Below are 15,885 nucleotides of genomic sequence, written 5' to 3'. Positions count from 1 at the left end.
GGACTCACTTATTTAAAATGACTGATATCCTTATACGAACTGTAAATCTTTGAAATTGTTGCGTTTAGATTGTTGTTAAGTATAATACGACTTGTAGGACGTATCGTATGTTACGAATTACAATTTTTATGTTATTTTACGCATTGCTATTCATACAATATGTTACGGACTTGTAATATGTATGATATGTTACGAATTCCAATTTGTTGTTGCTAACGTTAGCTGGGTGAGGGGTTAAATGGTTTTAGGGGAAAGGTTAGCTAACATACTAAGTAGTTACATGCTAAGCTAACATGCTAAGCTAACATGCTAAGTAATAGCTAAAAAGTAGTAAGTAGTTGCAAAGTTGCTAAAATGCTAAAGTCCTCCTTGATGAGATTCTAAACACAGCAGCCTTTGGCTAGAAGTTTGAGTTACACGCCCACCCTTCCACAGAGCAGGAATAAGGCTTCTCTCCTGTGTGTGTTCTCTGATGAACTTCTAGCTTAGTTGATGTTGTGAAGCATTTTACACAGTCAGAGCAGTAAAAAGGCTTCTCTCCTGTGTGTGTTCTCCGATGAACTTCTAGCTTAGTTGATGTTTTGAAGCATTTTCCACAGTCAGAGCAGGAGTATGGCTTCTCCCCTGTATGTATACGTTCATGTGATTTTAAGTTGGAAAGTTGAGAGAAACTAGTTCCACAGTCAGAGCAGACGTAAGGCTTCTCTCCTGTGTGTGTTCTCTGATGAACTTTAAGCTTATTTGATGTTTTAAAACATTTTCCACAGTCAGAGCAGGAATAAGGCTTCTCTCCTGTGTCTGTTCTCTGATGAACTGTTAGCACAGTTGATGTTTTGAAGCATTTTCCACAGTCAGAGCAGGAGTATGGCTTATCTCCTGTATGTATACGTTCATGTGATTTTAAGTTGGAAAGTTGAGAGAAACTAGTTCCACAGTCAGAGCAGACGTAAGGCTTCTCTCCTGTGTGTGTTCTCTGATGAACTTTAAGCTTATTTGATGTTTTAAAACATTTTCCACAGTCAGAGCAGGAGTAAGGCTTCTCTCCTGTGAGTGTTCTCTCATGAAATTTTAGATCAGTTGATGTTGTGAAGCATTTCCCACAGTCAGAGCAGACGAAAGGCTTCTCTCCTGTGTGTGTTCTCTGATGAACTTTTAGCTCTTTTGATGTTTTAAAACATTTTCCACAGTCAGAGCAGGAGTAAGGCTTCTCTCCTGTATGTGTTCTCTGATGCACTTTTAGATCAGTTGACGTTGTGAAGCATTTTCCACAGTCAGAGCAGGAGTAAGGCTTCTCTCCTGTGTGTATACGTTGGTGTGTTTTTAAGGTGCCTAGACGAGAGAAACTCGCCCCACAGTCAGAGCAGACGTAAGGCTTTTCACCTGTATGTATACGTTCATGTGATTTTAAGTGGGAAAGTTGAGAGAAACTAGTTCCACAGTCAGAGCAGACGTAAGGCTTCTCTCCTGTGTGTGTTCTCTGATGAGATTTTAGCTCATTTGATGTTTTAAAACGTTTTACACAGTCAGAGCAGGAATAACGCTTCTCTCCTGTGTGTGTTCTCTGATGAAGTTTTAGCACCATTGATGTTTTGAAGCATTTTCCACAGTCAGAGCAGGAGTAAGGCTTCTCTCCTGTGTGTATTTTTAGGTGTATTTTTAGCTTTGATAGAAATGGGAAAATCTCTTCACAATGTGGGCAGTGATGAGACCTCTTAGCTCTCTGATCTTCCTGCTGTTGCTCTCTGGATGTAGAGAATGTCTCAACATGGTATCCTGTGTGAAAATCAGAAGAACCAGTCAGTTGGTGTGATATACATGTCAATCAAATGTAGTTTATGAAGCCCTTTCTACATCAGTAGTTGTCACAAAGTGCTGAACAGAAACCCAGCCTAAAATCCCCAAAGAGCAAGCAATGCAGATGTAGAAGCAGTGGCCACAAAAAAAACTCCCTAGACAGCAGGAACCTAGGAAGAAGCCAGGCTCAGAGCGGTGACCAGTCCTCTTCTGGCCATACCGGTTGACAGGTAGCCTAGTGGTTAGAGCAACCGAAGAGTTGCAAGATTGAATCCCAGGGCTGACAAGGTAAAAATCTGTTGTTCTCCCCTGACTAAGGCAGTTAACCCACTGTTTCTAGGCCGTCATTGAAAATAAGAATTTGTTCCTAACTGACTTGCCTAGTTAACCTGTTTGGGCGCATGTCCAAACGCTAGCGGGACACCTACGACAACATCCGGTGAAATTGCAGAGCGCAAAATACAAAAATCGTAATATTAAACATTCATGAAAATACAAGTGTCTTACATAATTTAAAAGCTTCTTGTTAATCCAACTGCGTTGTCAGATTTGAAAAAGGCTTTACTAAGAAAGCATACCATGCAATTATCTGAGGACAGCGCCCCACATCAAAATACTTTTTCAACCAGCACAGGCGTCACAAAATCACAGACAGCAATTAAATAAATCACTTACCTCTGAAGATCTTCATCTGATTGCAATCCCAAGGGTCCCAGCTACACAATGAATGGTACTTTGTTCGATAAAGTCTTTCATTATATCCCAAAAATGTTAGTTTAGATGGCGCGTTTGATTCAGTAATTCACTCATTCAACATGCACACAAACCAATCCAAAAAGTGAAAGTCAAACGATGTTTCCAATTAATCCTCGTGTATTCTAATATCTAAATAAACAATAATATTTAGACGGAGAATAGTGTGTTTAATAGCGAAGATAAATAACGAAGAGCGCACTGTCGTTGATGCACGCAACATGACTACTTTTCTAATGGGGGACACCTTGGAAAAACTACAAATACCTGAAACCCATTCTAAAGACTGGTGATATCTAGTGGAAGCCATAGGAACTGCAATCTGGGTCCTATCTATTTGTATATCCCATAGGCAAGCACTGAAAAAACCTGTGACCTCAAAATAAACATTCCGGATGGATTTTCCTCAGGTTTTCACCTGCCATATCAGTTCTGTTATACTCACATACATTATTTTAACAGGTTTAGAAACTTCAGAGTGTTTTCTATCCAATGCTATCAAGTATATGCATCTCCTAGCTTCTGGGCAGTTTACAGGCAGTTTACTTTGGGCACGTCAGTCATCCGAAATTCCGGACAATAACCAGTACGCTAAGGAAGTTAAATAAAAGTACATTTAAAATAAATAAATAAATACACTACCATTAGTGGTGAAATAAATGAATGAATTCAAAAGATTGGGGTCACTTACAAATGTCCTTGTTCTTGAAAGAAAAGCACATTTTTTGTCAAATTGATCAGAAATACAATGTAGACATTGTTAATGTTGTAAATGACAATTGTAGCTGGAAACAGCTGAATATCTCGTACAACGCTGTGTACTACTCTCATCACAGAACAGCGCAAACAGTCTCTAATCAGAATAGTGTCTAGAAGGCCAGCATCCCGGAGTCACCTCTTCACTGTTGACGTTGAGACTGTTGTATTGCATGTACTATTTAATGAAGCTGCCAGTTGAGGACTTGTGAGACGTCTGTTTCTCAAACTAGACACTAATGTACTTGTCCTCTTGCCCAGTTGTGCACCGGGGCCTCCCACTCCACTTTCTATTCTGGTTAAAGCCAGGTTGCGCTGTTCTGTGAAGAGAGTAGTATACAGCGTTGTACGAGATCTTCAGTTTCGTGGCAATTTCTCGCATGGAATAGCCTTCATTTCTCAGAACAAGAATAGACTGACGAGTTTTCTTCTGACGAGAAGAAAGGTTTTTGTTTCTGGCCATTTTGAGCCTGTAATCGAACCGACAAATGACCCAGATCCTCAACTAGTCTAAAGAAGGCCAGTTTTATTGCTTCTTTAATCAGACCAACAGTTTTCAGCTGTGCTAACATAATTGAAAAAGGGTTTTCTAATGATCAATTAGCCTTTTAAAATGATCAACTTGGATTAGCTAACACAACGTGCCATTGGATCACAGGAGTGATGGTTGCTGATAATGGGCCTCTGTACACCTATGTAGATATTCCAATAAAAAAATCACACGTTTCCAGCTACAATAGTCATTTACAACATTAACAATGTCTACTGTATTAATTATCAATTTGATGTTATTTTAATGGAGGGGAAAAAGTAATTTTCTTTCAAAAACAAGGACATTTCTAAGTGACCCTAAATATTTCAACGGTAGTGTATGTATTCATTTCAGTAGGCTGTATGGGAATGGGAATAAAACTATTCTAAAACTGGGTAGGAGTCAAAAACTAAAAAGAGGCAAAAGTCGTGAAAATGATGAGCTATATCATCCTCCACTCACTATCACAAGGGTTAGTAACTATACAGACTCATTTCATAGAACTTAAAAACACTGGGCACTCTACATAGAGGAAGAGTTCCATAGTGGAACTCTGGAGCTCTGTCAGAGTGACCATCGGGTTCTTGGTTACCTCCCTGACCAAGGCCCTTCTCCCCCGATTGCTCAGTTTGGCCGGGTGGCCAGCTCTAGGAAGAGTCTTGGTGGTTCCAAACTTCTTCTATTGAAGAATGATGGAGGCCTCTGTGTTCTTGGGGACCTTTAATGCTGCATAAATGTTTTGGTACCGGTCCCCAGATCTGTGCCGACACAATCCTGTCACGGAGCTCTACGGACAAATCCTTCCACCTCATGACTTGATTTTTACTCTGACATGCACTGTCAACTGTGGGACCTTACATAGACAGGTGTGTTCCTGTCCAAATCATGTCCAATCAATTGAATTTACCACAGGTGGACTCCAAGTTGTAGAAACATCTCAAGGATCATCTCATAGCAAAAGGTCTGAAAACTTAAGTAAATAAGCAATTCTTATCATTTTTTTTATAGATTTGCAAGAATTTCTAAAAACCTGTTTTGGCTTTGTCATTATGGGGTATTGTGTGTAGATTGATGAGGAAAAACGTGTAATCAATTTTAGAATAAGGCTGTAACGTACCAAAATGAGAAAAATGGGAAGGGGTCTGACAGTGCCCTCGGAAAGTATTCAAACCCCTTGACTTTTTCCACATTGTTATGTTACAGGCTTATTCTAAAATTAGATAAAATATCCTCCGCAATCTACACACAATACCCCATAATGACAAAGCTAAAACAGGTTTAGAAATTTTGGCAAATTTATACAAATTTAAAAAAACTGAAAAACAAGAGACTCAAAATTGAGTTCAGATGCATCCTGTTTCCATTGATCATCCTTGAGAAGTTTCTACAACTTGATATATAAAATATTAAATATATATGTATCAGATATAAATCATCAGGATGTGGTAGTCTACTGGTTATGTTCAACACTTCCCCAATCGTTGTTGAGATCTGATATTCTGTGCAGCAAACAAATTATAATTCAATATTGACAGTGATGATGCCATGGCCTATTTTGAAATAAGGTATGCCTAACTTGGTGATTGAGGGCATAACATTTTTTCACCGTTCTTGAAACAATGTGTGGGAAAAGGCAGGCGTTACAAGTTTTTAAATGTTTTGCTTCGCTGTGAAGTCTTGAGGTTTTCAGGTATGTGTGATGTTTGTGCTGTGGTGGAGATCTTTGTAGGCTATACTCTGCCTTGTCTCAGGATTGTAAGTTGGTGGTTGAAGATATCCCTCTAGTGGTGCGGGGGCTGTGCTTTGGCAAAGTGGGTGGGGTTATATCCTTCCTGTTTGGCCCTGTCCGGGGGTATCATCGGATGGGGCTGTTAGGATTTACCTAGGGGTCATGATTGGGGCTGTACAAATGTTTGGTGTATTAGAATAATTGATTATGCTTATGTTATATTAATAGCAGGGGAGGGGTTAAAAGACCCCTCCCTCCTTACATTTATAGGGTTTTAGACTACTGATTAACAATAGATAAAGTCATTGTAGAAGTTTAGTATTGTTCTACATTTGTATTTTAGTTCTCTCTCTCTCTGCCTCATTATAAAGAGGCCCTTAGACAGAACTCTGCAGGGGAGTGAAGGAGATAAGACTAGGTAAACATTCCACAATGGGTCAACTTTGGGGGAAGGGGACATTTACTGCTAAGTGTTTAGCTAACAATAAGGGCCCTGTTTATCCAGCTTTGTAGGCATGGTTTTGGTCCCAGGAGTAGAGGATGATGATTTAGGCAGTGACGTCACCAGGGCGCGACTTAGCGTTTAATAAAACCACTGGAGACCTTTTGTTTGAGACAGGACTTACTCGGAAACATGTGTGCTATGTTCCTGTTTGTCAACTTCTGTCTGCAATTGCATTAATAATAATGGTTTTTGAATGATTTAATTAAAGATATTGTCATAATGCTAATTTCACCAATGAACCAATGATTGACAAAGAAGGACGTAAGAAACGAACCCTAACAGGGCCACAGTGTCTCCTGACCCCTCCTGTCTCAGCCTCCAGTATTTATGCTGCAGTAGTTTGTGTCGGGGGGCTAAGGCCAGTTGGTTATATCTGGAGTACTTCTCCTGTCTTATCCAGTGTCCTGTGTGAATTTAAGTATGCTCTCTCTAATTCTCTCCTTCTCCCTTTCTTTCTCTCTCTCGGAGGAACTGAGCCCTAGGACCATACGTCAGGACTACCGGGCATGATGACTCCTTTCTGTCCCCAGTCCACCTGGCCTTGCTGCTGTCCCAGTTTCAGCTGTTCTGCCTGCGGTTATGGAACCCCTACCTGTCCCAGACCTGCTGTTTTCAACTCTTAATTATCGGCTATGAAAAGCCAACTGACATTTATTCTTGATTATTATTTGACCATGCTTGTCATTTATGAACATTTTGAACATCTTGACCATGTTCTGTTATAATCTCCACCCGGCACAGCCAGAAGAGGACTGGCCACTCCTCATAGCCTGGTTCCTCTCTAGGTTTCTTCCTAGGTTTTGGCCTTTCTAGGGAGTTTTTCCTAGCCACCGTGCTTCTACACCTGCATTGCTTGCTGTTTGGGGTTTTAGGCTGGGTTTCTGTACAGCACTTCGAGATATTAGCTGATGTACGAAGGGCTATATAAAATAAACTTGATTGATTGATGTCAGATTTACAGAATTCAACCTAGCAATAGACTGGGTCATAACTTATGGAGGTCTAATATATGAAGATAACTTATAGATTGAACCAGCTCTTACCATGACTAACAGTTGTCCTAATCTTCTCCTCCTCTTCTTCATCTTTAATGTTGACATTCAGCTCCAGTGTTTGACTGCAGTCCTCCAGGTTCACTGATGCCATCTCTGGATCCTGCAGTGCAAACTGGGCTCCACTGTCACAATCAGGACCAAGTGACTGTAGGTTTCTACTCAGTGTGGAAGGAGAGTGGCAGGCTGGGTTTGTCCTCACTGTTGATGTTCCGGCCTCAGACTTAATCTGAGTCGGCCTGTAGTAATAAAGACAAACAGACACAAAAGTTATTTTCTTGACAGTTCTGGCACTTTATTCTGTAAAAATATTTTCTCTCTTTTCTTGTTCAATTATCTCATTTCAGTAGATCAGGTAGCTAATCCTTGAAAAAACATTCATTCACATTAGACACAAAGTACACATTTTAAATTGCACAACATAAGAGCACTTAATCTATAGTAGATTTCCTAAATTCACATAAATCCATAAAAAAACATTTAGTACAAGATTGCAGTATGTTGTAGGCAGTACTATGTAAATTTTTTTATGAATAACCTTGTGTTCACTGTATTATTTCACTCACAAAAAACAATTTTATTTCCCGTTCACACCATAGTAAGAATTATCAGGGCAATGGCAAGTCAAATTCAAAGTGGCAAGTCAAATTCAAGGATTTTCAAGTTCTTTTTCAAGCGCTAATATTTATTTACTTTAAGCCCATTGTGCACACCCTGAAATATAGATAAATATAGAAACAACTGAATGTGTCTGAATATTAGTACACATGTAAAGGACTGATAATCATTACATTCAGCTTCAAAACTGTAGAGCAACTGAAATGTTCTCTCTCTGATGAGGCACTACCTGCACTGAAGTCCGTTGATGCAGACCTATTGTATCATGGTGGTCCACAAACAAACGTTTAAGGTCCATGTCTGTCTCATTTTGTACTAAGAAAATAAACCAAGAAATCCCTATTAACTTCTACCACACCCTCCCCTTCCACAAAAACCCTCCCACACCCCCAATAAACTTTATCAATAGATCCCTTTCTGTGTTTGCAAACATTGGGGTCTATATCATGCTGAGACCATCCACCCCCAGGTTATCCAGCTTATCAAAAACCATACCGACAGTAACATCTGTTACCCCCAACAACTCTGCTGCAGTTTACAAGATAACTTTCAACCTGGTATTTCTGCTTCACACAATCCAAGTGTTGATAACCTTACCAATGAAAGCTATGAAGTACATATTATTCAATATTAAAGTATCCTTTGTCACAGTGCATTTATGGGCGCAAGATTTCTGAACAGCCCTCGAAACCATGTCAGGACTAGTAGAAAGACCAGTTCTGACAGTAGGTCCTCTTACTACGGGACCAGCTATGGAAGCTCCATCAATCTGACAGTAGGTCCTCTTACTACGAGACCAGCCATGGAAGCTCCATTAGTCTGACAGTAGGTCCTCTTACTACGGTACCAGCTATGGAAGCTCCATCAGTCTGACAGTAAGTCCTCTTACTACAGGACCAACCATGGGAGCTACATCAGTCTGACAGTAGGTCCTCTTACTACGGGACCAGCCATGGAAGCTCCATCAGTCTGACAGTAGGTCCTCTTACTACAGGACCAACCATGGAAGCTCAATCAGTCGGACAGTAGGTCCTCTTACTACGGGACCAGCCATGGAAGCTCCATCAGTGTGACAGTAGGTCCTCTTACTACGGGACCAGCCATGGAAGCTCCATCAGTCTGACAGTAGGTCCTCTTACTACGGGACCAGCCATGGAAGCTCCATCAGTGTGACAGTAGGTCCTCTTACTACAGGACCAGCCACTTGGCACATATTTTCACTCAACAGCTACATGTCCCATTCTTTGGCATTTAAAAACACTGTGATGATTCTCCTTTGCTGCTCCAGTTTCAACTGTTCTGGCTGCGGCTATGGAACCCTGACCTGTTCACCAGACGTGCTGTTTTCAACTCTCTAGAGACAGCAGGAGCGGTAGAGATACTCTGAATGATCGGCTAAGAAAAGCCAACTGACATTTACTCCTGAGGTGCTGACCTGTTGCACCCTCGACAACCACTGTGATTATTATTATTTGACACTGCTTGTCATCTATGAACATTTGAACATCTTGGCCATTTTCTGTTCTAATCTCCAGCCAGAAGAGGTCTGGCCACCCCTCATAGCCTGGTTCCTCTCAAGGTTTCTTCCTAGGTTCTGGCCTTTCTAGAGAGGTTTTCCTAGCCACTGTGCTTCTACACCTTGCTGTTTGGGGTTTTAGGCTGGATTTCTGTAAAGCACTTTGTGACATCAGCCGATGTCAGAAGGGCTTTATAAATACATTTGATTAATAGTTGATTGATGAGGCTGGGTCAAATTCTCTGACATTGAAGCTAAGGAATCCTATTCTGTACCTTTCCAGATAAAACCTTCTCAAACCTCAACAGCACTGATAAGCTTTCACTTCTTTAACCCTCTTTCCTACTGATCAACCTTTAGGCTTCAACCACTGTCTCCTTCACATGTTCTTTAACAATATCATCCATGGACATAGATATCGGGACCTCAGATTACTCCCTTCAATTTAGCATAAGCTCCAGGGTCATGCCTTCTGAGCTTCATCCCATTATGATTTTCCAATTGAAGAATCTTCCCTTGCTGAACCTGACTAGCACAAGATATTAACAATCTACCATTTTTTATTTCACTTTTATTTAACCAGGTAGGCTAGATCAGAAAAAGTTCTCATTTACACAGAAGCAGCCCAGTTTAACTTCACCTCTCTTTTTATGGCCTTGGTTTATCAGATAGGGTGTAAATGAGGCCCTGTGGTCTCCTCAAACACCATCCCAACTTTCCACTGTGACACATTATTACTCTAGCTCCCTACCTTGGGCCTCTTTAGAGTTTCTATACTACATACACCTCTGCTTCCAGTACCATTATCGCTGTTCTTCATGTCTTTCCACTACAGACCATTCACATACTAGGCCCTCATCCTCCCGCTCCATATCATCAGAACTGTCCCCCACATTGATCGCATTCGAGCACAGCTGTTGCTTCTCAAACTCTCTCCATGTCCATTGTTTCAGGGGTGTAAAACTCATCCCATTGACAGCTGAGCCTCACAGGTTTTCGTTTCTTCATTTCAATTAAAACCTAGACAATCAGACGAGGGGAGTTCCTTTCTAATTAGTGACCTTAATTAATTAATCAAGTACATGGGTGGAGCGAAAACCCGCAGACACTTGGTCCTCCATGTTATGAGTATGACACGTGCTCCGATTCATCCGCATTAATCGACGCCATTCCATGCAGTTGGTGTAAGAAAAGACATTTTTGTTTAATAACATTACACAGTTAAAACTTGTTATAACTACCTCTTTCTTAAGCATGGTCTGTTATTCAACACCCCCCTACATTTCTACACAAACACACATTGTGTTCTCATCAGATACTAACCACACACGCACACCCAGAAACAGGTGGCTGACTTAGAACGTTACATGACCCTGAAAGAACAGGAAACGCTCTGACCACAGACACTAACTGCTAGTTTTAGCAATCTCATAGCTATCTCATGACGCTCAGACACACACAGGACAGGCCCCTACAGATATACACACACTCACACCCCCCTTTAGGTTGGGGTTCGAGGACAAAGAACAATGCCAAGAGCCAAAGGAACTTCGACACCAGGCCCAAACAGGACCGCCCTCAACCCACACCGACCAGTCAGAAGAACAGACTGTCAGAATCTACCTACGTCATTTTAATGTATTAAATGTAATGCACACCATGTTTAGGGGCTCTCTTCTGCTAGTTCCCTCTGAACTAAATGAACGGGTCCGTGCACGCTTTGCCAGATATCTTTACCTCTGAATAAACTGCTTTTACTATACCAAGATCCACCGTGTCCCGCGTCTCAACTTGGTCTCGTTTCTCAGATAACGAATCATCAACAAAATGGTAGCAGAGGATGGTTTCAACCTTTGAATTCGGTCCATAGAGAGTTGATGAGAGAAACGACAAGTTGGAGACAGATTCCAGAAGGACGGGTGACCTGTCCTCAGGTGATCGGGGATTCAACTCGCCTCAGGAAACTGATCAAAGAGCTCGACATTAAAAGGTAAGCAGAGCCTGTTAAATCAAAATCTGCATATTGTATTATAGTCCATATCTAAATTAAGATCAGTAGTACTGGGCGTGAGTATGAATTACTGTTAAATTTTATGTGAAAATTGTGCATAACCGAAGGCATTGTGTAAAGATATCTGAGTAACAATAGGTCGAGACTTATTCACACAGTCTGACACTAGTCGAAATGTTGATCGACTAGATGTACAGTGAGGAATAAGCTTGATAAGGATTCACACAGTCTGGCAATAGTTGATGCATTTGATCAACTAGATGTACAGTGAGGAATCCGAAACTTGATAAAAGATTCATACAGTCGGGAAACCGTGAGGAATCCAAGTTAAAGAAAAAGTTCAAACAGTCTGGCATTAGTCGATTTGTTGATCCACTAAGTGTACAGTGAGGAACTTAGAATTATAAGGATTCACACAGTCTGGCAGTGGTTGTGTTGTTGATCAACCAGATGTACAGTGAGGAATCCGAAACTTGATAAAAGATTCATACAGTCGGGAAACCGTGAGGAATCCAAGTTAAAGAAAAAGTTCAAACAGTCTGGCATTAGTCGATTTGTTGATCCACTAAGTGTACAGTGAGGAATTTATAATTATAAGGATTCACACAGTCTGGCAGTGGTTGTGTTGTTGATCAACCAGATGTACAGTGAGGAATCCGAAACTTGATAAAAGATTCAAACAGTCGGGCAACGGTTGAGTAACGATCAATTAGGTGTAACCGTGAGGAATCCAAGTTCTAATGAGGAAATGTGATATTATTTGATCAAGTCGTATTAGCAAATCTGGGCCTGGCAGGGATGGCATCCCACTAGCAGCATCAGCAATAAGTCTGAGCTTGACATTTCGAGATTAGCAGTAGAAGGTATTAAACCTGAAACTCTCCAAATTATATGTGACAGATTGACCATTCCACGAGACTGATTATTGAATAACTGTGTTGTGTTGACCGCCGGGTCAAATTTTGGCCTGTTTTGCAGCCGCCGCGCTGAGTGCTGACTTGAAGGTTTTTCCCTCTTGTGATGTTGGTATTTCCATAAGGACTAGAATTAATTTGATAATTGTTTTAGGAGCGCTTGAATTTACTAACATATTGTTCCAAAAGCCCAGATTTTAAATACTTTAGGAAAGTACATAATTAATTCATTGAATACATACTAATAAAAGTTTCTTGAAAAATAAGTCCTAAAACTATTTTGATAATTGTTTTAGGAGCGCTTGAATTTACTAACATATTGTTCCAAAAGCCCAGATTTTAAATACTTTAGGAAAGTACTTAATTAATTTGTTGAATACATACTAATAAAAGTTTCTTGAAAAATAAGTCCTAAAACTATTTTGATAATTGTTTTAGGAGCGCTTGAATTTACTAATATATTGTTCCAAAAAAAGTGCTGTGCTATTTCGGGAAAGTATTTAATTAATTCGTTGAATGAACGGTAATAAAACTCTTTGTGTACGAGGGTGAGACTCAAGAGATAAGTCTGTGTCGGCACCAAGAATACATCGCTGGTTTAGACCAGTGACGGGCTAAGTACGCTAAGATAGTGGATAAAATATAAAACATAACTAGGCAAAATGGCCACGACTACCGTCCCAAGCGGTAAAAGAGGCAACAGAGAGCGAGACGGAGAAGAACAAGATGCACTTATTTAAGAAAGAGGGAACTAAACACAGAGAGAGAGTTGAGGCAGAGTTGAGGATAGGGACATGGGCGATAGAGGAGAGCTGTACAGAGAATGGACAGAAGAGGGCAGCATTGCCACACTCAACGGTCTCCCAGTCGACGGGGAGCCTGTTTGAATGCTGGTGACATAGAGAAAAACTTAAAACCAATTCGGAGTAGAGAGAATACATTTAATAACTTATTTAGGTTAAATTTACAGACTAATGTTATTATTGTTATGGATTGGCTGACATACGATATAAATTTAGCGAAGTATATGGTAAGTTTACACTTTGGAGTGGAGAAAGTTGAGAAGTTGACTTTACTTATACGATAGTTTCGCTGCTAAACTCAGTCGGAGTAACTAGATGTTTTGCCTAGAGGCATGAATAAGACAGTTATTTTTGGTATTGTATTGCCTACTAATTTTCTGAGTACGTTACTAGACACAGGATTGATTTGTTGTGTAACGACGTAAAACAACGTCATTAGGTGGGATATACAATTACGTTACTCGAATGGATTCGGCCATTGTTCAGGTAAATTATTTTCTATACTTCTGGCAGTATGGTTCTGATTAAGAGATCAAACCTTTGTGATAATTTGTGTTTGGTTTATCGAACCCGTACTATTGCCTGTTGCGTTTAGTCAACAATGATTTAGAGTTCGTTGAAAGTTGCTGCGTTCTGAACACAGGTTGAGCGCTAGTAAACGCATATCTTTATTTGAACTATACTAATCTATTTGATAAAATTACTAAACCTGCATATTTAGCATTTGACAATGATTGACAAATCCATATATTTAACCACAACTTTGAATTTAGCATTGGGTATTATAGGAGGAACGGGATACAATTTGTACTTTCGCCACCGGGTGTGGCTGTATTAAATTATGCTAGAGAAAATTGGTTATGTCATTTAGAGAGAAAATGTGTGCATTATAGCTTTGCTTCACTTTTTCAAAGGTGGCTAAAAGTTATTGGTTTTTGTTTAGGTAACACCAGGGATTTCGTACAAGAAGTAAACATATTCTAAACGTGATCTGTTTTCATTATGGTGAACAATGAGAGGGCCACAAATTGGTAATGGCTGGCTGGGAGTTTTTAAAGGAACAGTACACGTTTATCACAGTTGTGTGAATGAGTTACATGAAACATCGGGAAATTAAAGACGAATGATTTGAGGGTATTATCATAATTATTAGGTTTTGTTTTTGTAGTAAACGTTTGGTTTAAGGGGTTTCCGTGTTCCCAGAGACAAGATATCTTAAGGGGGTACACTCATATATGAAATATTGGGAGTTTTATTTTCTGAGTTTTATTTAGACAAGGGATTTTTTTTTTAGGATAAAGGGTTCTTTATGGAACACGAATGTAAGGGATGGTGTAACCTTTGACCTGTTTTCATTGCATTTTCCTGTGGCTTGATCAACCCACGGGGGGATGTAGTGAGGATAATGAATTCGTGGTCATTGGTGTCAGAAGTGGGATATGGTTAGCATTTGTTTTGGCCATTAGAAGATTTTTATTTAAATAGTATTAAAATTGACAGGGGTATATGACATATGTGATGATTTAGGATTATTGATAGGATAGAGACAGGTTTATTAAGGTTATGTAGGGACTTTAGAGATTGACACTATAAGACATGTTGTTATTTTTAAATCCATGATTTCAGATAAAGTCAAAACAGTGAGACACTTAGTTAATGTTTGGGACCAAGCTACAGACAGATAAGGGAAAGGGCAGACAGAGTGGCCCTCCCCGCACTGCTGAGACCTTGAAGGTTTGAGAGCAGAGAAGGGAGTTTTGGAAGGGGCGCCAGGACAGAGATAACAGAATGGGTAGATAACAGTTACTGAATGGAGACAAAAGGGAGAATTGGACATGTGGAAAATGAAAGGGGCGCTCCTACATAATAATGTAGAACATAAGAATATTTTACTAAGTCATTATTTAGAATAGGTAAGGTTGATACCTGGGCAGAGCCAGGTATCAAAAGGGGAATGGGTACATTGTGGTCTAGGATAGGATGGGGCATATTGGATAATAAACTAATTTAAAAATTTTACATTTCTAGCTAACAAATAGGCATAGAAGTTAAATATATAATCAGATAGAACAAATGAGAAACTGTTTGTTAACCAAACCTGTATGTCCAAGATTTTATGCATTACAGGTGAATTAAAGGAGAAGGTGATTCACTCGACCTGGGGGCATATCGCACTTGGAGGGTGAGACACACTGACACTGCCGAATGATCACAGAGTTAAGGAGAAGAACCGTTGCTAATAGAGCTCGGGGATCAACTCCTTGATGAAGAATCCCTGACCCCGACCTTTCATCACTGTGTACGTTCATAGAAGTGAAAGTGTTGCTTGATCTCTGGCTAATGATGTGTTCTCTGGGAGAGGATGGGGCTTTACAGGACTGCTTGTAGTCCTGGACTGTCTGATTAGGATACGATGGGGATGTTTGCTATCACAGTGCTGCCAGGGCCACCACCAGTTCCAACAGACCAGGTTCAGCCGGCCTCCTCCACCACTTCAAGACCAAGTCCCACACCACCACCTAAGCTCTCCAATCCGGTACAGGTAATAAATGTGAAAGACATCTCAGATAGTGACCAATTGGGGACTGATTCTGGTTAAGAGGGTAGGGAGAACATGTGGTTGGCCTATAAAACACTTAATAGAAAGGACTGTGTCGTATGTGGACATGCCAGACCTATTCTGGCTGCTCATCCATTTGCCCTAAGCAGTGGGAAGGTTGGATGTGCATATTGGAAAGTTTTTATTATAATAAGCCAAATTTAACCCTGTGTAAAACTCTGAGTCTTGTGATCCCAGAAGTCCCTCCCCAGAAGGCACCGTGGGGGTTAAGGCATATGGGGGATGCTACAGCTGTAACACTGGTACAGGTAGGGGTATAGACTATGGGAGGCTCCCTACTAC

At 40.4% G+C, this 15,885-nt stretch overlaps 1 protein-coding gene across 1 annotated transcript; it reads right to left on the bottom strand.

Annotated features, from left to right (window-relative positions):
• Window positions 1–263: 263 nt before the first annotated feature.
• On the bottom strand, window positions 264–10,263 carry LOC120033475 (gastrula zinc finger protein XlCGF17.1-like). The gene is made up of 2 exons (XM_038979841.1): window positions 10,186–10,263; window positions 264–1,492 (listed from the first exon to the last, which is right to left on the bottom strand). The coding sequence occupies exons 1-2, from the start codon at window positions 10,261–10,263 to the stop codon at window positions 401–403; spliced, it is 1,170 nt and encodes a 389-aa protein (XP_038835769.1). The 3' UTR covers window positions 264–400.
• Window positions 10,264–15,885: the final 5,622 nt, after the last annotated feature.

Source organism: Salvelinus namaycush, chromosome 40, assembly GCF_016432855.1.
Source record: "Salvelinus namaycush isolate Seneca chromosome 40, SaNama_1.0, whole genome shotgun sequence".
NCBI classification, from domain to species: Eukaryota; Metazoa; Chordata; class Actinopteri; order Salmoniformes; family Salmonidae; genus Salvelinus; species Salvelinus namaycush.
Note: the sequence above shows the minus strand (reverse complement) of the source record. Positions and strands in the feature narration are given on the sequence as shown.